We start from the raw sequence: 23282 nt of genomic DNA on the forward strand, positions 1-23282 counted from the left end.
ACTTATTACTATGGAAAATATCTTCTCCTTCAATTGCGAGTTTGGGAAAATAAGAAAAAGAAATAAAAGTTATAGGGATTAGAATGAAAGAAACAAACTTGTCATTACTTACCAATGATGTGATTATCTGCACAGAAAATCCAAAGACAACTATGTCCAAAATATTAAAATTAATAAGGAGATTTAGCAAGATGGCTGGATACAGGATTAATATACAAAAGTTTATAATAATTCTATACACCACTATCGAAAAGTTAGAAAATGCAACTTAAAATGCCTGTTCTTCAGAAATTAACATTAGTAACATGAAAAAATAAGGCATAAACTGCAGAGAAGATATTTTCCCTACCAGTAGCTGCTAAAAAGATTAGTTTCTAGAATATTTAACTCCAAAAAAATCAAATAACAGCTCAATAAAAAATGAATGCTAAAATGAGTTGGTGAAAGTTTAAAGAGAAACAGAATAATTGCATAGTCCCAAAAAAATCTTTCCCAAAGTCTAATAATTACAAGGGAAAAACAGTAAGTTAGAAATTCTGGTAGGTACTTTCTTAGCCAAGTGATCAAGGTTAACATCACCAGTAATACATGAACTCCCTGATGTGACACCCATTGCCCCTCTGATATCCTTCCCAATAATGCCTAATCTCAGTCTAATTACAAGAAAATGTTAGACAAACCCAAATTGAGAAATATTCTACAAAATCACTGACCAGTACTCCTCAGAGGTGTCAAGGTCATGAAAGACAAGGCTGACAAATTATCACAAACTGGAATAACTACAGCAACATGACAACTAACTGCAATGAGGACTCTGGGCCAGTTTCTCAGACAGAATAAGGATGTTAATGGAAACAGTTATAAGATCTGAATAAGTTCTATATTTTAATGGTATCATACCAAGGTTAATTTCTTTGTTTTCATAAATATTCTATGGTAGTGTGAGATGTTAAGATAAAGAGAAGCTGGTTAAATGTATATAGGAACCTCTGTATCATTTTGCAATTTCTGAAAATTTATCTAAATAAAAATTTAACTGTGAAAATAATGTAAAAGATAAGAAGATATTTCCTAGAAGAGAAAACAATAACCATAAGTATAAAAAGATGCTCAATCTCATTAGTAATTGGGAAAATATAAATTAAGATCACAAGATATCACCTGAATGGCAAAAATGGAAGAGTCTAACTATATCCAGGGTTAATAAAAATGTGAAGCAACAGAAACTCTTACATACTACTAGTAGGATTAAAAATGGGCACAACCACTTTGGAAACGGTTTGGCTATAAAGCTTAACATGCACATATACGTGATGTATCAACTTTACTCTTGAGTAGAATCTAGAGAAACTTTAGTTAGTAAGCACTTAAATGTTCATTGGAGCATTATCTCTAATAGAAAAACCTGGATTCAACCCAAATATCCAATGCTAGATAAATAAATTGTGGTATATTTCAGGAAATAGAAATATTATGAATTAAAATGAATGAAATCTATGAATATATTTTAGAAACAGTGTTAAATGAAAAAAGCAAGTTTACAGAAGAATATATGTAGCATGGATTTTTTTTGTAAGGTTGAGAAACAAGCTAAACTAATACTTTTAGGGATAATAAATATGGGTCAAGTATAAAGAAAAGCATATTGTGATTAGCATGTTTGAGAAAGTGGTTACCTCTTGGGGAAAAAAAACTAGTGGTTAGGATAGAGAGGAACATAGGGCTCTTCAACAATAATGTGATATATTTCTTAATCTGGGTAGTTTGTGGATTGGTTTTAATATTAGAATTCAATTAGCAATAATCGCACCTCACATAAACCTCATTGGCTACAATACTGCCACTGCGCAAAGCTAATATTAGAATTCAAAAATTATGTAAGTGTTACATGTATACTTTATCTGTGAAACATACTTTGCAATGAATGTTAGCAAGTATTTTTAAAACAATATTTTAGACAAATATACACCAAACCCTTAATAGCAATTATTTCTGGGAGTGAAATTCTAGAAGTATGTGTGTTTCAAAAAATTAATTTTTTCTAATTTTGATAATACAATAAATCATTTTGAGATAGAGAGCTGTCCTCATTAGAATGATTTATAATGATTACCACTTCAATATTTCTCACTCACCAGAGTTCCTCCACAAATACCATTCCCATTCACAATCAATGATGTTACAACTGGGTCCTACTATAGAATCCATGGGGATAGTGCTGAAACAACATTCCTAGTTTCCTGTAGTTCATCGGTGGGGGTTGTGTGTGTGTGTGTGTGTGTGTGAATATTTTATACAAATAAGCATTAGGTCTGGGTCATGTACAAGTGAAAAACTTACTAAGGGGAAGGATAAGCTATAGATATAAGAAATTAAGCAAGCAGTCCCCTCCAATTGGCCTCTTTACCTTAAAGAAAATAAGAACACTTAACGGTCAACTTTAGTGTTCTAAATCATCCATCCTCCTGTCTCCACCACATAGTCTCTTATAAAGTTTTAGCCTTAAAACTAGGCTATACGCAGGAGGACAGACATACATTCCTGTAATGATTATCACTCAAGTAAACGCTCTCAGGCATACTGGTCCATGCTGGAAACTGCATTCAAACAGGTACAACGGTAGCAGATCCTTGAAAACCTGCAAGTGGAGGGCAATCAAACATCAACAACACCTGGAACCCAAAAGCCGCATAACAACACAGGTAAAGAAAAAGTGTGGCAAGTACAACACATCTTTGGATGTACATGTTATTTATTATTTTCTATAATGAGGAGGACGGAACATGTGATTTTCCCTTTTTCTGCCTCATTATCATGACTCAGCAGAAAGCAGCAAGTAAGGAACAGGGACTTCAGGAAAAGTGGGAAGATCAGTGAAAACAGCAGAATGTGGAAAAGAAAAAAGGCTCTAGGGCATGTGATGAGCACTGGGTATTATACATAATTGATGAATTACTGAAAACTACATCTGAAACTAATGATGCACTATATGTTGGCTAACTGAATTTAAATTAAAAAAAAAAGGAAGAAAAAAGGCTCAACAATACTACACGATTTTAGGGAAGGCCCTGAAGATTGACACAGAAGCGCCAAATGTAGATGTGAAGGGAGCAAAGAGGAGGATGAAACCATTTAAGGAGTGTAAGAGAAGGCTGATGGTGCTCTCATACTTTGAGATAGCATTTTCAAGGAGACGCCCTAGAAACTGTGGATGAAGATGACAACCATGGAAGAAGTGTTAACGATTGCTACAGCGTGAGGCAAAGAACGGTTTGGTAACCAAAGCCTGGCTCAGGACCATTCTCCTCCATCCCTTTTACTTTTGCTCTGCTTTGACCAGAATGCTCTCAAAGTTGAAGAAGTAGCTTTTCCCAAAGCTGATCTTAGAGGCCACCAGGTGGAGCCCAACAGTCACAAAAACAGAGCCCCCTCCTCAGCCTGATTTGCTACTTTTAATAGCCAGCTAAAGCCATATTTAAGTTTCAAGCCAGAGGATTATATAATTCAGCCTCTTCTTCAGAAGAGGAGCCTTCAGATAATGAACATACTCTTAATAAGGTGAAATTACTCCTTTTGCATAGAGGAAAAGACTGGATAGAGCTATTTTTGAATTTGCTAATCTTGTAGGCTATGCATCAATGAAACTAATTTCTCCTGTTTTTTTCTACCAACCTCGTTATTATCTCATTTTCCTACTAAAAATAATTTAATACAATTTAAAGATCACCTTCCCAATTCATAGCTACCTCATAAGAAATTCAGTATCTATCAAAACTGAATGGAATGGTAAAAGTATAGTATTTGCTTCTAATGATCAAAAAATATTTCTAATTGCCTGATAACTGGAACTTGACAGGTCAAAGCTGGGAGATAACAATACCAGAACAGATGACAGGCTCCCCCTCCCCCCAACCATGTCCTCCTCTACCACATGCCTCATCAATCAGAACTCCCCCCACCCTTCATCTCACCCACTCTCTCCAATAGAAGCTGCTGTCCTTTGCTCATTAAAATGAGCAGCACTGTGACCCTTTCTCTAGTCCTCATTTCAATGGCTTCCCAGTAAGCCTAGACAATCCCATATTCAACCCCAAATTTCTCAATCCTGCTCTACCTGCACTGACCTATTTATTTTTCCTTCTCCCCATCCCTTAAAGCTACCAAAGTTTGCTAGAGCAAATAATATAAATATATCTATTTGCTCTAGGTCAATTCACATTATATATCTTCAGTTAGTCTAGAGTGTTACCAAGAAACACTATCATGTTCCTTATGGTAGAGCCTATAAAGCTTTTCCATTTTCTTTAAGATTTATCCTTAAATATTCAAGAAGAAACTATGACAAATCTAGGAGAAAGTGACCATGATATCTCCATGCTCATGAGATTCTGGAAGGAAAGGCTGTGACTATAAACTCTACATTTTAGCACAGTAGATTTCACAAAAGCCTGAGAAAATATAAACCTGAATTCTACTGTAAGAGTTTCTAAAGGGAAAGATGATTTAAGAGGGTTGGGAAGCTCTTAAAACTGTAAATCTGATTACATAATTACAAATCATTCCAGCAAGGAAGCCAATGTGGCTTTTTAAGTATCCTGGACAAGAGTCTCATACTAAAAGGAAAAGTACTAAATATGTTGTGATGTATAACAAACAGCAGTGATCCCTACAAGCCAGCAAGGGTTCACTAAGAACTGATCACCTTGGTTTTTGCTAGCATTACAGGACTAAGATTCATGCAGGCATATGTGGCAGATACGATGTATGGCGGTAAACAAGGAAGAACTGAGATCTCTCGTGATAGCTCTAAGAACAAGATGAAAAATAACTTTCTAATACCCAAAGGTCTCCGGTCCTATAATAGTCTCTGGTCTCCCCTTAACAGGAGGCACCACAGTGCCACTAAGGCCAGAGAAGCAATGCTTACACAGAAGGGGGCACCAACGTTGATGGCCTCCTAACCAGCCAGGAAAATTTCACTGAGAGTCCTTGTCCTAAAAGAACTCATGTCCAAGTAAATACCTTGCATACGCAATACAATACAAATGAGCCAGAGCTACAATAATGGTAGTATTATTACAAACTATGGGAGCACCCATGAGGGAGAACTCGGGGAACATTTTTCAAGTAGACAAAGGAGTTATGTTTAAAGTTGAGTTTTTCAATAAATAAATAAAGTAAGAAACTAAGTAAGCAAGTAAGTTGAGTTTTTCACTAAACGAACAGCAGACAGAGGAGAAATCCACTGCTGGGAAAGCAAGTGTAGTGTGCAAACGTCCGGAACTACCAACACACACAGTCAGCCTGGGAAACAATGAGGCATAAGAGAAGGGAAGAGCAGGAGCCGGGGAGACTGCTCACAGTGCACCGGGTTTAAATGCCATTGTCATCTCCCCAACACTCAAGTCAGACACCTGCGCATTCACCCAAGGTTCTGTCCTTCTCCAATCGGACAATTTCCAATGGGTCTAGGAGAACTCACCTTCCTCATCCTCCCCTGAATCTTTTCATTCCTTTTGCAGCCTTCATTACAGTTCATCTATTTCCGGTTCTCCCCACCCCCATCCCCATGTTAACACAATAGCCTGTTAGGACTGCCTGCTTTCAGCTCCGTCCTCTCCTGTTCTCTCTGGACTCAATCAGAGTGATCTTTCAGCAAAGAGGCTTCTGTTCTCCCAGAAACAATCCCAGATTTCTCCCTTTGCCCATGTCCTCTAAACTTCCAGAAAACTACTTTATTCCAATGGCAGAATTTACAATATTCTGTTTCACACTAAAGCTAGAGCTAAAGAGACAGGCCATTCAATCTGTCTGCTTTATCCACACTCATTCCCAGAGGGTCAAGTCCCACTTTCCTGCCCCCCTGGACAGTGGGCCATGTGACCCTGGACTACTACCTCTGGTTAAAACTATTGATCAGGACAAATAACAGTCCCAAGCTAGAACAGTAAGATTTTCTACCCTAGAAATAACTGTATCGTGACCCAGACTTCAGTGTGTGACCTGCAGAGGACGGGCAGTGCTAATTTGGGGATCATGTATACTTTTGAGCAGGAAGATGGCTGCTGTGTAGAGAATGCAAAATAATACAGCTCATGTGCAGAAAGGGTATGGAAAAGATAGCATGTGGTAGCTGGCTTATCAGGATCGCTAAGAGAGAAGCTGCAATTCTTTTGCCACCTTGTTAGTTCTGAGATCCCCATCCATTTCCTGCCCTGGGTTTTAGGAGAACCACCAGTTTATTTTTATTTATTTTAATTTTTTTTAAGATTTTATTTATTTATTCATGAGAGACACACAGAGAAAGGCAGAGGCATAGGCAGAGGGAGAAGCAGGCTCCCATGGGGAGTCTGATGCAGGACTCGAACCCAGGACCCCGGGATCATGCCCTAAGCCAAAGGTAGATGCTCAACCACTGAGCCATCCAGGCATCTCGAACCACCAGTTTGTTATATTAATTTCTACTTTTATTTAAATTAGCTCAACTAGGCTTCCATTTCTTAGAATCGAATGAATCCTATGATGTTTATATACAAGTCCTTCTGGGTTAGGCTATAATTTCTTTGAATAAAGAAACCATACCTTGTTTACCTTTGTATTTCTCACATCAAATGGCAAAGCAACTTACACATAGTTGATCAATGCCTGTCTCATGAACTGAATTTAACTATAGAAGGAGTAAATGACCTTGGGCTTGAATAAATAGTAGCAATTACAAAGACAGAAGAAGTTTGAAAATTTTTAAGAGCAGAGTGCAGGGGCAGGGAAGAAAATCAAAAGGAAGCCACTTTGGCTAACCTCAGCTTTTGGGCAGAGTTTCTGGGGAAGCTAACCACAAACACTCATACCCACAGCAAGCACCACCTTCAAACTCCTGGTCCAAACCCAGCAAAGATGAGAGAGTGGGCCCAGGCAGTCCTGGCATGTTCTGATCGGGAAACAGTGACCTTGGGGCCTAATGATCAGTAACCGACAGCCAGGACAAATGGCAAGGCGACCACCACCAGGCCCAACAGCTGCAGTCCGCACCCCTCAGGAGAGAGACACCATCTGAGAGCACCTACCACATTTTCTTTCTTTCTCCAGATAAATTTTCTCTTCTTCACTAAGATCTTAAAAGGCATATTTCCATAAATGACACCTTTTACTGTCTTGACACTAAGAAAGTAGAGAAAAACTTAGTTGTGTTTTCCATCCCAGGATAAGGATCTTCAAATATTTTTATTTTGAGGAGTACATGATTAATATGTGGCTACTCTTTTCAAATGTTCTTTCTTGCAAACATCCCTGCTGCTTCAAAGGCTTGACTCCTTTTTCAACTGTCACGGTAATTTACCCACAAGGAAAGACTTCTTGATGACATAATGGCTCAGCTGTGAAAAAGGAACCTGTAAGACCATTCCAGCAATAAGAGAAACTCACATCATGAAGACTTCTTGACTACACCCTTACAATTTGATAGCTAAGGAAGTAGTCCAATCAAGTATACACAATGGGATAAGACAGGCAGATAAAAGACAAGGCTGGATTTCCTGCTTTGATGTGAAACTCTTCCCTTTTCACTGCCAAGTAGAGTGTGGCAGGCCCAACCAATAGGGGCCAGGTGGCATAGCCATTATCAGGCCTTTGGACTTGATGGTGAGAAACTGGCAAGCCTCAGAGGAGGACTATTTAGGACTCAAGAGGTTGACATCACTTTTGGATAACAAGTTAGGTTTAAAAATTATGATATTGCAATCACTCCACTTGAGCACAAAAAAGTAGAATTGTTCCTGAGTGGCTCTGAGATCATATAAATCACACTGATCTTCACATCACTGAAAAAGTGGCACAGGACAGTATTTCTTAAATGGCACGAGGTGTCACACACAGAATTGATTTGGCTTACTTTGCTAGTCATAAGAGGCTTAAGTATAGAACAAATCAGATAAAAGCAGTACACTGTGGCCATCCAGTTAGTGTTGGTACTTATAATTACAGGACATTCCCAGAAGGGCCCATCCTGTACAAGTCAGATGGCCAGCAAGCAAGTCACCAAACTGGCTTAAAAGTAAGTGTCAGAACAAACTTTTCTAGCTTGTACACCTTTATTTATTTATTTATTTATTGCTTGTATAGCTTGTACACTTTTATTTATTTATTTTTTTGCTTGTACACCTTTATTTTCATTTTGTGAGATGCATAAACCAGACGCCATCCATATTAAAGGGCTAAAGATATAGCTAAAACTTACTATTGTTCTTCTTTCAAAATGAATACAATTGTAAGAATGTTTTGTAAAAAACATGTACAGCTTTTGATCAAACAGCTACATTCAGCAGTTCCTTCAGATCAAAATGAAGTGGTTATCCATGATGCTCTATGACTCCATAATCTATATTTAAGTTAGACTGGTTTCTGACAGCTTCCATAAAAACATGGTACCCCTTCCTACTTCCAGTCAGGTAATTTAATTTTTAACACCTGAAGTAAAACCTCTGAAGGATCAATACCAAAAAAGCATATCATTAAAATATACTTTCATATTTATATTTTTTGGCCAAATTATAAAATTATTATATATGATTGGCAGATAGTTGTTGCTGATATATTATTCTCTCAATGTTTGTGAAAAAATTCAAAATAAAAAATAATTTTATGCACCATACAATCACAGGTTGATCCTTGAAAATCTCCAAACATTTTTTGAGCTGGTGGACTTTCAGATGGGAAACCTGGTCCCAGTCTTGAAGCTACAAGAGGTTAAGTTTGCCACCCAAGGTGGCTGGAACTGTCCTAGCCATAAGGATGGGATTCTGCTGCAGAGAGGAGAGGCCTTCTCTAAAGGGACTGGTAAAGCCCCTGAGAGCAGGATGGAGAGGAGACAGGGCAGAGGGTCTTCGGGGGGAGGACCAAGAGCCCTCTGTAAGACCAGCACTCCTCTGTGTTCACCGACAGGGGAAGGACTGCCCCAAAACAGCAGTGGGTAGCTCTGAAGAAATAACTTTTTTTCTTAGTAGTTTCCAGATCCTGAAGAGGGGGCCCAGCAGGACCCTTGAATGGATCCTGGAGTACCCAGGATGCCAAGGAGGTAGGTACATGCCCTTGGTTAATGAGAAGTCCTGGCCAGTGGTCCCAGGTCCTGGAAGGCACCAGTCAAGGTGTTTTGCAAGGACAGCCTTCAACTAAGACGGCTGGGCCCACACAACCACACTGCAATTGGTCACACAGGCTTCATAGAGACCAGCCCAGAACTGTGTGTCCTGGCCTCAGCGTTTGAAAGACACAAATCAGATGCCCGTCTCGATGTTGGAGAACACGTGCGTGACTTGAAAGCAGACATTGTTGCTCCACTGCAGCATGGGAACAGGCATAGCGGAGAATTGATCCAGGACAGTCTGGTTGGCATCAGTCAGAGACACAAATCTCAATCTTGCCACTATCTAGCAGCTCAGGCCACAAAGCCTCCTCCTCTAGATCAAGAATCTGCTTTTTGCAACACCAGCTGGTCTGCAAGGGGGCCCCATGCACCCCTAACCTGTTGACCTCCACCACTCAGCTGTCTCCACCGTGCTGCCTCATATTTGTATTTTAAAGCACGGAAGACTGGGGTCCCCTGAAATGCCTGGAATTTTGCATATTTTAACACTAGCATCTGAAAGGAGGAGTCTGATTGTTTGATACAACAAATTCTTTGCAGTTCATAACTACAAACAGGGTTCATGACATAATGGGAAATAAGTAGAGACTCAGGATGTGCTTGTTTGCTTGTTTTATGCCCCAAACCAAAAACAAACAAAAAAAGGTGACTGCCTGGCGATTCAAGGAACCGACAGGTGACCAGTCCAGGTGGTAGATAATAGCAATTTCTGAAAAACCATGACCCAAATATGCCAAGTACTCATGTTTTAAATAAAGAAATAATAACTAAAATACATAAAAGAGTTTACCAAAAGGCCACCTAAACTGAGTTCTGACAAGGCTCTGTGGTTTTTCTTACTAAAGATCACCTACCCCAGGGCAAAATTGCTGTCCTCCTTCCAGTCCACGATGCGGCAGATGAAGAGTGTGTTGGCATAATCTTTAGGCCGAGTCACAAAATCCTGGGGACAGTCCTTGAGAGGCACATAAATTCTAGGCACTCGGTGGTCCGAGGGAGAAAACAGGGCATATTTCCTAAACAGTTCACTGTTCTTATCAGCCAAGAGTTTGAGAAAGCCAGTTGCTGCTCGGGAATGTTTTTTCTCCGAGATGTAAACCACCTGAAAACACCAAAGATATAGTCAAAGGTTGTTTACCTATAGGACTGAATAACAGAAGAAGTCAGCAAGATATTATCTGGTCAACTAGCTGAGCCCAGCAGTTTGTCTAGGTCCCAATGAAGTGCCTCTCATGATGCTCTGTGACTAAACACATATTTAAGTTGTAACAACTTAAGTATCCAGGGAGCATATTTATGCAGAGAAAACCATGCAATACATGGATGAATCAGATGAAAGTGCTTATATAACCAAGACCTATGTCTTAAGGATGTATCTAAGACTCCAGCAGGGATGTATGGTCCTAAGAATTTGCTCTGCATTACATTTTTCTGACATGAACAACAGAGTAGTTGCTTTTTAAAAATGTTATTAAAAATAAATAAGGAATTGGTCTTTATTAAGCCTTTAAAACCTGGAAACCAGGGTGCCTGGGTGACTCAGTCAGTTAGGCACCTGACCCTTGATTTCAGCTCAGGTCACGATCTCAGGGTTATGAGATCCAGCCCTGTGGCAGGCTCTGAGCTGGGCGTGGAGCCTGCCTAAGATTCTGTCTCCCCCTCTCAAAAACCAAAAACAAAAAGGCTGGAAACCTTTTCACCTTCCTTCTTTCCAACATTAAATCCACTCTTTCATTTCACCAGGCAAAGATTCAGGCTGCCACACCACTACAAGGACATACTACCTCTACCAAAAGAGAAGCATTCCTAAAGAAAGTGAATCCCCTCACTCACCCTGGAAAGTCCTTTCTGAACTGTTTCCTTTTCCCACTGCAGACCGTCTGCACTTTGGTCTCTTCCCTGGAATTACTTGCCGCATTCCACTCTGACCCGAGCCAAGGCTTAGACTGCTGGTGATCTGGCTACCACTCTTGTTCATGTCTCTGACTCCATGTGGGGCTTCAGCCTGTCTAGCAAGAATCTCCAACCAGTCAGCATGCCTCTCCTCTGCCCCAGGGGCACCTGGCTGCTGCTCCATTGGACACCTGTCCTCTCATCAAATCTCAGTCCCATGATAGGCTCTATGTTCTCCTAACTCTTCCTTCTTCTTTGAAAAACACCACTCTGTTTTGAACAAGCTGCTGTCTCCTCTGTCAGGAATCCTTAATCTTGTCCTCACATATGCTTGTCTATCCCAGGCCCTTTGCACAGAGACTGCTCCTTCTTCATACACAGCCCCTGAATGAGACATCCATGTTTTCCTGTGCTATATGGTCACATTCAGACCATTTACTCTTCTTGCCTCATGCATGGGTCTGTGTCCTTCCATGGTTCAGGCTATCCCTTTCTTGTTACTGTCATCCATGGACCTCCTAGCTGCTCTACAGTAACTGGCTTACATCTCCAGGCGAATGACTCAGCCAATATTTTGCCCTTATAGTCCTAGTATCCCTTCAATGCTGGTGGCCTTCACTTCCATTCCATTTCAGCAACTCATCCTCATGGTTACCCCTCAGCATCTTCTGGGTCTGGTCCAAATCTTATCATCTCAGACTAACCTGTCATCCAGCTCCCTTACTCTCCTGTGCCCCCCTCCATGGCTTCTTCACCACATCAAGATTACTAGTGCCTTGACCTCAGCCTGCTCTCTGTGTCTGTTTGCTATTTCTAATGCTTGAATCCTTTCCTACCTCCAAGGGACATCATGTTCCATCGCTTCTAGTTTTCTCACCTCCATCATCAAATGCCTCACCTCTGTTGGCCTTCCACCACACCCACCCTAAAAAATCCTCAATTCCAGGACAGTTCAGCCACTGCTATTCTCCAACATCAAACACAAACTATGGAGTCCATCAGAAGAGAATTACAATGATGCATATGGACACCATTACAGATTTGTGTTATACAATTGTTGCTCCAATCTCAAAATCTCTACAGTATTTTTTAACCTGTTCCAGTCAGCACCATCTATAAGCCCACTCTCTTGATGATCCTCTCCTTCTAGGACTCCAATTATCTGAATGTTGAATCCATTTTATTGCCCCACAACTTCCTGAAACTCTGTTAACTTTTTCCAGCCTATTTTCTCTCTGTTCAGATTGGATAAATTCTACTGACATGTTTTCGAGTTAGGTAATCCTATGCTGAGTCACCTCTACCTACTACTGAGCCCATCCTGAAAGTATTTTATTTCTGTTATTGTATTTTTTGTTCAAATTTCCAACGTGGTTCTTTTTTTATAATTTCTATTTCTTTGGTGAGATTTTCTATCTACTTATTTGTTTTGAGAGAATTTGTAATTGCTTGTTGAAGCATATTTATGATGGCTGATTTAAAATCACTGTCAGATAACTGCAACACATTGGTGTCAGCATCGGTTAGTTGCCTCTCCTCACTCAAGTGACAATGTCTTGGTTCTTAGTAATAAAAAATGATTTTCTATCACATCCTGGACCTTTGGCTATTATGTTAGAGATTCAAGGTCTTACTGAAATCTTTTATTTTAGAAGGCAGGTCATCCTGCCTTGGTTTAGCATAGAGATCCTGAACTATTTTGTGGGCTGTAGTCCCAATGACAAATTAATTTGCAGAGACTTTGAAGTACTATTCTGATGTTTAGTTAACATGGAACCACTGGGGCTCCCACTGGTCTCTGCCCATATTGCCTAAAGGGGTGACAAGAACTTCTTCAGGGCTGGCCACCTAGTCTCTCTAGTATTGATTAGGAACAGATTCTTATCCATGTCCATGCAGGGACAAAGAAACTTCCCATTTAAGGTTTTTTGTTGTGGTAGGACCCTGGTGCCACCTGATGACCCACTGTCTCTGGGTGGGAAAATAGTGTCTCAGACTCATGAGATTAAATTTTCTGAACCACACATCTGCTGTGATAGGATCCTCCTTACTGGGATTCCCTAGCCATCTACTACCTCTGTGGGGGTGCAGAAGGGGGAGAAGAGAAATCTCAGGCCCATGGGGACAAAGAAACTTCTGGGGCTAGGTCACTTCTTTGGCAGGAATCCCAACTGCCAGAGCCACCAGATGCCTGGTGTCTCTTGATGGGGGAGAGAAACCTCAGTTGTGGCAGGAAAGGGGAGCCCTTCTCCTAACCACTTATAATTGTCAGCAAGGTTCCCAGTTAATTCTTGTAGGTACTGCCAGGAGTGCCTGGTGTTGTCAGAGGGACCCCGCTAGATCTGACTGAGGAGCAAGTCTGCCTGGGCCCCTTTCTATTGCTAGGTTAGATAAAGAAACACTGGGCCTGGTCCTCTTCTGTTGGTGGAGGGGTTGTAAAGTCCTCTGCTGCTATGTTGTTCCTCTTGCTCTCAAGTCTCTAACTAGCTTGTCTTCCTCTCTTCACCTTTCAGAATTCTCCTATGGTTGCCTTGTTATTTTCAGAGTTTATAGTTTTCTAGTAGGAAAGAAGAAGGAGAAACGAGTCTATGCCATCTTGTCTGATCTAGAAGTCCTTGCTTATTTTTTTACTATCTGACAACATGAGAAGTGTATGAAGCAACTTACATTACTTGTGATTCATACAGTAGTTGTAGTAATAATGACTTGACCACACAAGTGCTGTTTTGCCTTGTGATTTTAGATTGAATTTACTAAGAAACTATCCAAAACACCCAAACAAACCCAGCAAGAGAGAGGGGACCATTGGGGTGCAGTAGCAAATTGTAGAACACAAGTTCCATCTACAGAGGGCTGTCTGTACTCAGCTCTGACTCAAGTCATTGAAGAATGTGGCCTAGTGTTGCTGGATGGTTTGTTCTGTCAAGAGAAGCCAGGAGACTTTTTTTTTTTTAAGCTGCTTAGTCAAAATTTGTAAATGCTGCACAGGTCACACAAAACACAAGCCTGTAAGCCATCTCTAGCCCACAGGCTTTCCATTCATTACAACCTTCCATGCCAAGCATGCTGCCTGCTATACATTATATGGTTAGTATTCAAAATGCTCATTAAAATGACTGGACAGGCAGTTGAGGGCAACTTATGTGTAATACGATTCAGAAATTCTTGTCAATATCCAAAAGGTACTGTGCTAGACTGTGTGGCAACACTACAACTGCAGGTTAAACATGCTGAAGGATGCCTCTGGTGGAGAAAGCCTCAGGCTTATTACCACCTACTGAACCACTTCTTCTATCCTGAGCCATTTGATAGCCAGGGTCTGCTGTGTTTGATCCCTTATCCAAATATGCCACCAGCATATATAACTGAAAAATAAAATTGAACTATGCAAATAAATAGATAGGATGCAAAAGCAATTTTGTATCTACAATAACTAAATTAAATATTTGGAAAAAACTAAAAAAGACATTTAAAACCTACTTTTGAATTAGATATAGACATGATGACAATAAAAAAAAATTGAAGCAAAAAAACAAGAATCTAGGAGTCAATGTTAGATTGCTTCACATAGTACCTAAGTCCTCACTCCACTTTACATAACCCAAACTGGAAATCAAATATGACACATTACCAGTGTGGTTTAAGCAAAAAAAGATAATGTAGAACTTCAACAAACACACCCACACACAAAGAAAAGGCTTTGGACCTTCATCCAAACACAGGCAAATCAACATATATGTATATCTTTAAAATTACACAAAATATTAGCTTTTTATGACTCCTTGCTTCCACTGACTTTTCTGATTAACTGACCAACTATAGCCCTAACTGAATTGCATGAGACACCTTTGACAGGTAGTTCAGGTGACAGTCATTTGGACAAATGCAGAAAATCTGTAGGCAATGACCTTTGCTGATCTTTGCAGCGACTTCTCTGGTGAAGCTCTTGTGTCCTGTGACGTGGAGGTGCTTTCATCTTTTGTAACTAGAGCATCAGCATCCTCTTTTCCTAAATTAAGAAGAGAGAAGGAAAGAAGAGGAATCAGTTAGACGCATATGTATTAGGCATACAGATTCATGGGATTTTTTTAAAAAGATTTATTTATTTATTTATTTATTTTAGAGAGAGAGAACAACATATGCAAGTATGCGAGCATGAGCAGGGAGAGGGGCAGAGGGAAAGACTCTTTAAGTAGACTCTGGCTGAGCCCATGAGATCATGACCTGAGCCGAAACCAAGAATCAGACAGATACTTAACAACTCAACCAACTGTGCCATCCAGGCATCTCATGGGATTTTTAAATTCAGAGCATCCTTTACCCTAAACTACTCATTTTGCGGAAAAGGAAACCCAGGCCCACAGTAGTTAAGGGACTTAGCTAAGGTCAATCACATCACCAAATTGCATTAATGCTCACACTCAGCAGGCCACATTTGATCTATTTAACATTATTCAAATGCTAAGTGTCATACAAGTAGAGAGCATCAAACTATGCTGAATTGAACTAATGGGCTTAGTGTGTGAAATGCCAAACAAACTAGATGTGAAATACTGCCCCAGCCCACAATGAAGAATAGAGATAGGTTAATTTATTATGCACATCTGCTGAAATCAAAATAAACATTAACTTTTTTTTTTTTTTTTAGTTTTTTTATTTATTTATGATAGTCACACAGAATGAGAGAGAGAGAGAGAGAGAGGCAGAGACACAGGCAGAGGGAGAAGCAGGCTCCATGCACCGGGAGCCCGACGTGGGATTCGATCCCGGGTCTCCAGGATCGTGCCCTGGGCCAAAGACAGGCACTAAACCACTGCGCCACCCAGGGATCCCTAAACATTAACTTTTAAAAGTACTTTGGTACCAGCCATAACAAACAAAATGGTGGAAAATAGATTATATTTATTAAATAAATAAATAAATAAATAAGCTAACCCTGATTTTCCTGGCTTTTCTTAGTGACATTATATAAAGAGTATTTAAAGTCTTTTAATGTTTAATTTCCTTTCTTAAGAAACTTATAAAATGCACATTCACCCAAGAAACTGAAACCACATCTCCCCAATAAAGAGGGAGTCAGGCCCTGTACCAGAAGTATTAAAACCACTCATGAACAAATGCAGCAAATGACACACTTTTGAACATTTAATATCTTGTATTTTTATGTGTTAGAGTTCCCCCACAAAATATTCTTATCCAACTATACTGGAGTTCCTGGAGTCTAGGGGTCACAACCAATTCATGTGGGCCCCACTCCAGACAGCTAAGAGACTTGCACTTATCATCATTAGACATGACCAAGGCCAAAATAAATAAATAAATCCTTTTCACGACTGGCCGCCTCTTAGCAAGGGCTCAGCTTAAGGCCAAGTTTTACCATTCTGAGCGAACTCTGGAAACACTGACATGATCTGACCTACTGGGGCTTAAGAATGATCAACTGTTTGCTTTTCCATCTATGCTGAAATATACCTAGAATAGTGTCCACTGAAAGCAGAATTCTGTTTTCCAAAAATAAAAAACAAACAAAACCTTTCCCATTGTTGATCAGCCTGTCCATCAGTAAAAGAGGATATTCATCTTTTATCTTAGACCTTAGAGTTCAGGATTCCAAGATCATTAGATGCTTCCAGAACAACATCTTTTATACTCTTGGGGAGAAAAAAAAACCCACACAAGTTCTTAATCTGCACCACAATGTATCTTGCCAATGTGTTCTATAGAACAAGATCATTCAGGAAAAGTTAGGCAGCTGGAAAAACTGTGAACCAGGACACTCTACCCAGATATCTGCTGTCTGAACTTTCAGTCTCAAGAGTTGGCAACCAATACAAGGTAGTGAGGGGTTTTCTAAGGCAGCCCAAATCCTGAGCACACAAACTTCCATCACAGTCACTCATGGTTCCAACTTAAAATGACTGTTGCTTTAATTCCATTCCAACAACAAGCAAGTCTTCTGTTCCAAAGGTTACGCCAAGCTGCATCCAAAGAGGGCTAGCAATGGAAGACAGCTCAATGCACTGTTGGGGATTTACCCCAAAGATACAGATGTAATGAAACGCTGGGACACCTGCACCCCGATGTTTCTAGCAGCAACACAATAGTCAATCGTGATTTTCAGATATCACACCTGCACATGACCTTTTCAGCTTCTGGGTTTATAAGAATAACCTGACAGAAACGAAGCTTTGTTCGAAAATGCATTCCAATACATTAAACTGAGTTTATATCCCTGCAGGTAAGCATCATAGACATGTTCAATGAATGTGAAGAAACGCAATGCCAGATTAAAAAGGTGAATCACCTTCACAGGTTTCCAACAACTATGTCTTGCTACACTAATAGCAAAGATGTCAGTTTAATGAGAGATCTACCACACTTTTAATCATGAGATTCTCATTTATTCATTAATTCCATGTGTATTTATTGAGCAATGGGCATTAAAGATTCAGTAGTGAATAAAAGAAATGTGATTTCAGCCCTTATAGAACATATACTTTAATGTGCAAGTGATATTCAATAAATAACCACTCAATAAATATAAAATTATTAAATTGTGATGAAGGCTAAGAAGGAAAGTCCCAAGGAGGAAGAGTTCTCTCAATATACAATTTAGATTAAGAGGTCAGAGAAAGGCCCTGCGTAGAAGTGACATTTAATCTGACACCTGAGGATGGTGTGGTGAAGGGAACAGAAGACCTCAGGTGGGAAATGGCACTTGGGAAGGGGCAGAGGTAGGAAGTTCTCAGCACAAATGAGGAACAGAAAGACCAGGTAGCCAGAGCATAGTGAGCATAAGATTGGGCATGGCAAGGGATAAGAATGAGAGGTAACAGGAGTCAAGGCACCTGGGGTCTTTTAGGGTGCATCCTAAATTGAAACCTAAATACAACGGCAAGCTGCCTAAGGATTTTGTGCATGAAAGTGACACTGCCCGAGGTGAGGTTTAAGCAGCCTGAGAGAGGGAGCCCAGAGGTCCAGACATGCAAGGATCCATGTAAGAGATATTCTGGAGTTGAACCAATTGATTTTGAGGGTAATCAAATATGAGAGCTCAAGGACCACTAGCTACAAGAAGTGAAGGGTTATTTCCAGCTTTCTGACATGTGCAGCCAGGTCGATAGAGGCATCATTACTGGTGCAGGAAAGTCCAGAGGAGGAGGGGGAAATCAAAAGTTCTTTTTCAGAGGTGTTTCTATTTGAGGCCACCTATGAAACCTTCAAATGATGATGCTGAGTAACCAGTTCAATAGAAAGGTCTGGAACTCAAAAAGAGAGATCTGGGCTGCGGCTTTAAACACGGTCCATATGCTGAGTCCTTCCATATTTATACTTTCCAGGTCAAGCTGGGGAAAAGGGATTCAAGCCCAAATGTGTTCCATTACTAAGTTCAGAAAGCTCTTTCACTGCCATGTGGCTCCAGGAATTACTGCGTGTTGTCACTGTTAAGGAGGTAAGAAAACTGTACAGACAGAGTGACATGGCCTCAAAAGATGTCTAGATGTAAGAGACATGATAAAGTGAAAGGGCACTACAGATAAAGGCCCAGAGCTGTGAAAAGGCCTGACATGGTAAAGGACCAGTATGAGATTCACTGCAGCCACTAATGGGCTGAAGGTACAAGGGGTGGGTGAGAAGGCACTGGGGTGAAGAGAAGAACAAGGCTGGTGGCAAGATCCTATGGCAGATATCCCAGTTACTGCCCAAGATCTAGCCTCTTCTTTCCTGGCAACAAGGACTTCAATTTTTAGCTGGGTAAACTAGTTAAAACACTACATTTTTTTCGGCTTTCTTGCAACTAAGTGTGACATATATGTCTAGGTTTTAGCCAATAAAATGCAGGTTAAAGTGTTTTAAGTGATTTTCAGTAAGTGTCCTTAAAAGATGGGGGCCCAGCATTCCCTCTTTCTTCCTTCTTGTTGGCTGTAATGTGGATGTGACAGCTGAACTTCAAGCACTCATCGTGGTCCCAGAAGCCACAGGACAAGGGTGCTTTCTACTCTGCAGAGCAGCACAGCAGAATGAGCTAAGACTGTAGAACTACCCTCTGAACCCTGGCCTGCCTACTTCTAGTCTTCTTTTATATGAGATAGAAATAAATTTCTTTCCTTTAAACTACTAATATTTTAGGATTTATTGCCATTCTCAACAGAACATACTTCCTAACATATGGTCCAGATCATGGAAATGACAAGCGTGGACACTATCCTATAAAGCATTTTAAAGGTAAGGGACACATACATTCCAGGTCTATGAATTTGGAAGCAATATTGAATGGAAAGACAAGAGTAGCAAAGATTTTAGAAAGCTGCAGTTGCAGTCTAGATGAGATATAATCAGAATTTGAATTAGATAGTAGAAATGAGAGCTAAGAGAGCAAACTGGAGAAATGTGTCTGAGAAGGATGATGCTAGCGTATTTCTATCACCATGGATGACTTAGTATATGAAAAATGGGCTCAAATTAAAGGAGCTTATGATTAAATATCAGGAAAAATGGCTTGACAGAGCACTAAAACTCCATGATGAAACTACTAGAACAGGGTAGGCTGAGAGTCCTCACAAGGGTAAAGGGTAGGCTTCGCCATAGCCTTCGGTTTTGCCATACTAAAGGCAGATGTGGCCCATGTTCTCTGTGGTCCCTTCTAGTTCAAAAGACTCTAGAAACTAGTGACTACCAAAATCCTTCATCCAAAAGAGAGAATTTAGATAAAAGAGAGAAATAGATACACTACTAATATAAGCAACAATACATTATATTCCCCCAGTAAATACTCTAGGAAGAAAAGTCTGGTGAAATCCTAATCTCTTTCTACAGATTGTTTAAAACTTCTTTTTTAAACACTGAAAAAGTAGATATGGCCACTTACATCTATCAAGTGCAAACCCAACACCTGATTTTGGTAAGAAAAATGATTCTGGGGGTGCCTGAATGGCTCAGTTAAGCATCTGACTTCAGCTCAGGTCATGATATAGGGTTCTGGGATTGAGCCCTGTGTCAGGCTCCGCACTCAGTGGGGAGTCTGCTTGTCTCTTCTCTCCTCTTCCCCTGACTCTCCCCCCACACATGCTCTGCCTCTGTCTCTCAAATAAATAAATAAAATCTTTTTAAAAATTATTCTGATTTGGTCTTCTCATATATAAATAGACTGACAAGTCTGATGATTCTTAACACTTCACAAACACATCAGAAGAATTTCAGATGGACTATAATGCCAAATGGAGGCAATGTGAAGAAAAAAGGCAAGGAATTGGGCAAAAGGAGTTTCAATTTATCCAATTAAATAAATGACAAAGTGCCAAATCCAAGCTTTTCTCATCTCTAGATGAAGGGTCACAGAAATTTACTATTTCCAACAAGAACTCAATGAAAACTGCAATATGTATTTATAAACAAAACTATTTCCCTTCAGATCTCTCAAAATCAAACAACCAGGAAAACTTGTTTATGTACCCCTCTCCCCAATGAAACATAGCAATGGCAGCACAAGTCCTCATGGGGCAAAACAACGTTCATGTTATAATCATTTGCTATGCTGCCAGTGTACCAGACATAACATTGATGGTCGTTCTAGTAGGACCTCACAACCAGCTCACACCAAAGCCAAAACTCAGGGGCACCAATGAGTTCCCTTCTTCGCAAGATTCCAGCCCAACCATGTCTCTCACTCTGAAATAAACCTAATGAACCGAATGGTGCCAAAGAGTTTTCACAGCGTGTTCACATATATTACCTCATTTGATCTATCCACAACTTCATACTATCAGTGGAGTGGGTATTGTTATTTTAGTTTCGTCAAGGAAATAGGAGTGATGAAGAGACAAACCCAGCTGGCAGTGTACAGGGACCCTGGGGTTGACTATGGTGACCAGTTTTCCATACAAGTAATCAGACCATCATGGGAAGAGCCACAAAAAGCTGCATTAAGATATTGCTTAAGTGGCCATGGAACCAACTGAAATGCAAGAGTCAACCCAGTGAAGGCCCTAAATATCTGTGGAATATCAGGTACTGCAAATGACCCCATCTGTGTCTACAGAGAGCTTGTCTGCTAGAAATGAGACAAAGATGCAAACAGTGAAAGTACATGGTGCTGGTGACAACTGGCAAGCAGTGTGCACCAAGGCAATGAGAAGGGAGCCAGGCTGGTTGACAGTAAACCCCTGAGCTGAAACTAGCAAGGCGGCTGAGTAGGAGCTAGGTAGATGGATGAGCATGGGAACATTCTAGAAAGGGAGAGGAACATGTGCAAAGGCACACAATTGAGAATAAATGGAGAAGGAGGAAGGTTCTATGTGTCTAAAAAAGTTGCTGGGACCAAAAGACCTCAAAAGGCCTTATATGACATGCTGAAGAGTATGTATTTTATCTTATAGGAATAGAAAGCTATTGAAAAATTTGAGGATAACAAGATTAGAATTATATTTGATGATGGTCAATGGTCAGTCTTTAACGCCTATGAAGAAAATCATTTTCTTTAGCTGCTTTTATGATTTTCTCTTTGCTTTTTTTTTTTTAAGTGTTTTTATTTTTTTTATTTATGATAGTCACACAGAGAGAGAGAGGCAGAGACATAGGCAGAGGGAGAAGCAGGCTCCATGCACCAGGAGCCCGACGTGGGATTTGATCCCGGGTCTCTAGGATCGCGCCCTGGGCCAAAGGCAGGCGCCAAACCGCTGCGCCACCCAGGGATCCCTTCTCTTTGCTTTTGATTTTCTGTAGTTACATCTTGATGTACCTAAGTTAGGATTTTCAAAAAAAAAAAATAAATTTGCAATTATTAGTCATCTTAAATCTGTGGTCTGGGATCTTAGCTGTAATGGAAAATTTCAGCCATTACCTTTAAATTTCATTTTGCTTATTTTTTCATCCATCTCCTTCTAGGACTTTAACTTACTTACACCTTCCTCCTCTGTGTTTTCCATTTGTCTATCCATACTTACTACAGATAATTTTTTCTTACTGTCTTCTAGTTTGTTAATTTTTTAGCTTTATCCAATCTTCTGTTAAATTCACCCTTGAGGCATTTTTCCTTAAACTATGTCATCAAATATATTACACATTTCCTTATCCAGTGAGTTAATTTCATGAAAGCTATGCTATTTCTAGAATTTTTAATTGCTTCCTTTTTCAGTTTGATTTATCACCTTTCACAGTTTCCTATTCTTTGCAGATATGTTTAAGCTTATCTTTTATTTCTTTAAATGCAGTAGTTTCTTGTTTTGTTTTGTTTTTTTTTGTTTGTTTTAATATAGATTCCACTATCTGATGATGTGGAAGGGCTGTTTCTATTGTTTGTGGTTGTTGATGGTTCTTGCCATTGGAGCACGGTCTCCTTGGGTGTCTGGTTATATTTATGTGCTGGTCACCAAATAATTTGAGGCCTGGTTGAAGAAACCTTCCCTTCCTTTGGAAAGAATTTCCACTTGGTTTTGCCAGGCACCTGAAGGCATGACTGTCCTTCAGCCAATTCAAGACTTGAGATTGGTTGAGCCAATCAGCTTGAACTTGGGCTGTAATTCCAAGTGAGAGCTGGTACATTTCAGGTTTACTCTCATCCACATGGTGTAGCCTTTTGGCATCCCAGCTCTTTGTGAGACACCAGCTGCTTTATTTCTGAAACCTCACTACTGCTGTTCTAATCTGTCATATTCCCTGGATTCTCCATTCCAATTTTAACCTGTAAATGCTTGTCAGCTCTTTAAAGCTCGAAATTTTGGGTCTTTTTTTTTTTTTAACTTTACACAAATATTTTTAGTTGTTTCAGCAGGCAGGAGTGTGTCTGAATAACAGCCCACCGTTACTATTAACAGAAAGTCCCCAGGATTTATATTTTACAAATATTTTTCAGGTGGCAGTGTAGAGCATAATTTAGAAAGTGACAGAGTGAGAACAAGGGAGGAGACAGTGGTGATGTGTGCAGGCAACACAACAGGGAGACAGTGAGGAAGCTATTGTGACAGTGCCCAATGTTACCTAAGGCAGAAGCACAAGGGAAAGAGAGAAGAGGCAGATAATCTCACATTTTTCTCACCAACCCCATGAGAGAAGTACTACTATTTTGATTTTCAGAGAACAGCAATCAGCCGTTCAAAGACATAAAATAACTTATCCCACGGTTCATCCAAGGAGATGGTTAGTAGAGGGGGTGTCAGGACCCAGCATGACTCCAAGTCTAACCACCAGAGTATGATGAGATCTGGAAGAAAGATAGGTACATGCGGGTGGGTTTCAGTAAGGAGGAGAGGGT

At 40.1% G+C, this 23282-nt stretch overlaps 1 protein-coding gene and 1 pseudogene across 4 annotated transcripts in view; both read right to left on the bottom strand.

The window, feature by feature from the left end:
- DIS3L2 (DIS3 like 3'-5' exoribonuclease 2) overlaps positions 1-23282 on the bottom strand; it is a 344308-nt gene that overhangs the window by 176404 nt on the left and 144622 nt on the right. For all 4 annotated transcript variants that reach the window (XM_055345950.1, XM_055345951.1, XM_055345952.1 and 1 more), the window contains 2 exons: positions 14941-15041; positions 9994-10241 (listed from right to left, as the gene is read on the bottom strand). In XM_055345950.1, the coding sequence (XP_055201925.1) occupies positions 9994-10241; positions 14941-15041 (349 nt within the window). The remainder of the gene's footprint in view (positions 1-9993; positions 10242-14940; positions 15042-23282) is intronic.
- LOC129493998 (U4 spliceosomal RNA) lies at positions 1725-1855 on the bottom strand (annotated as a pseudogene).

Source organism: Nyctereutes procyonoides, unplaced genomic scaffold, assembly GCF_905146905.1.
Source record: "Nyctereutes procyonoides isolate TBG_1078 unplaced genomic scaffold, NYPRO_anot_genome, whole genome shotgun sequence".
Taxonomy (NCBI): domain Eukaryota; kingdom Metazoa; phylum Chordata; class Mammalia; order Carnivora; family Canidae; genus Nyctereutes; species Nyctereutes procyonoides.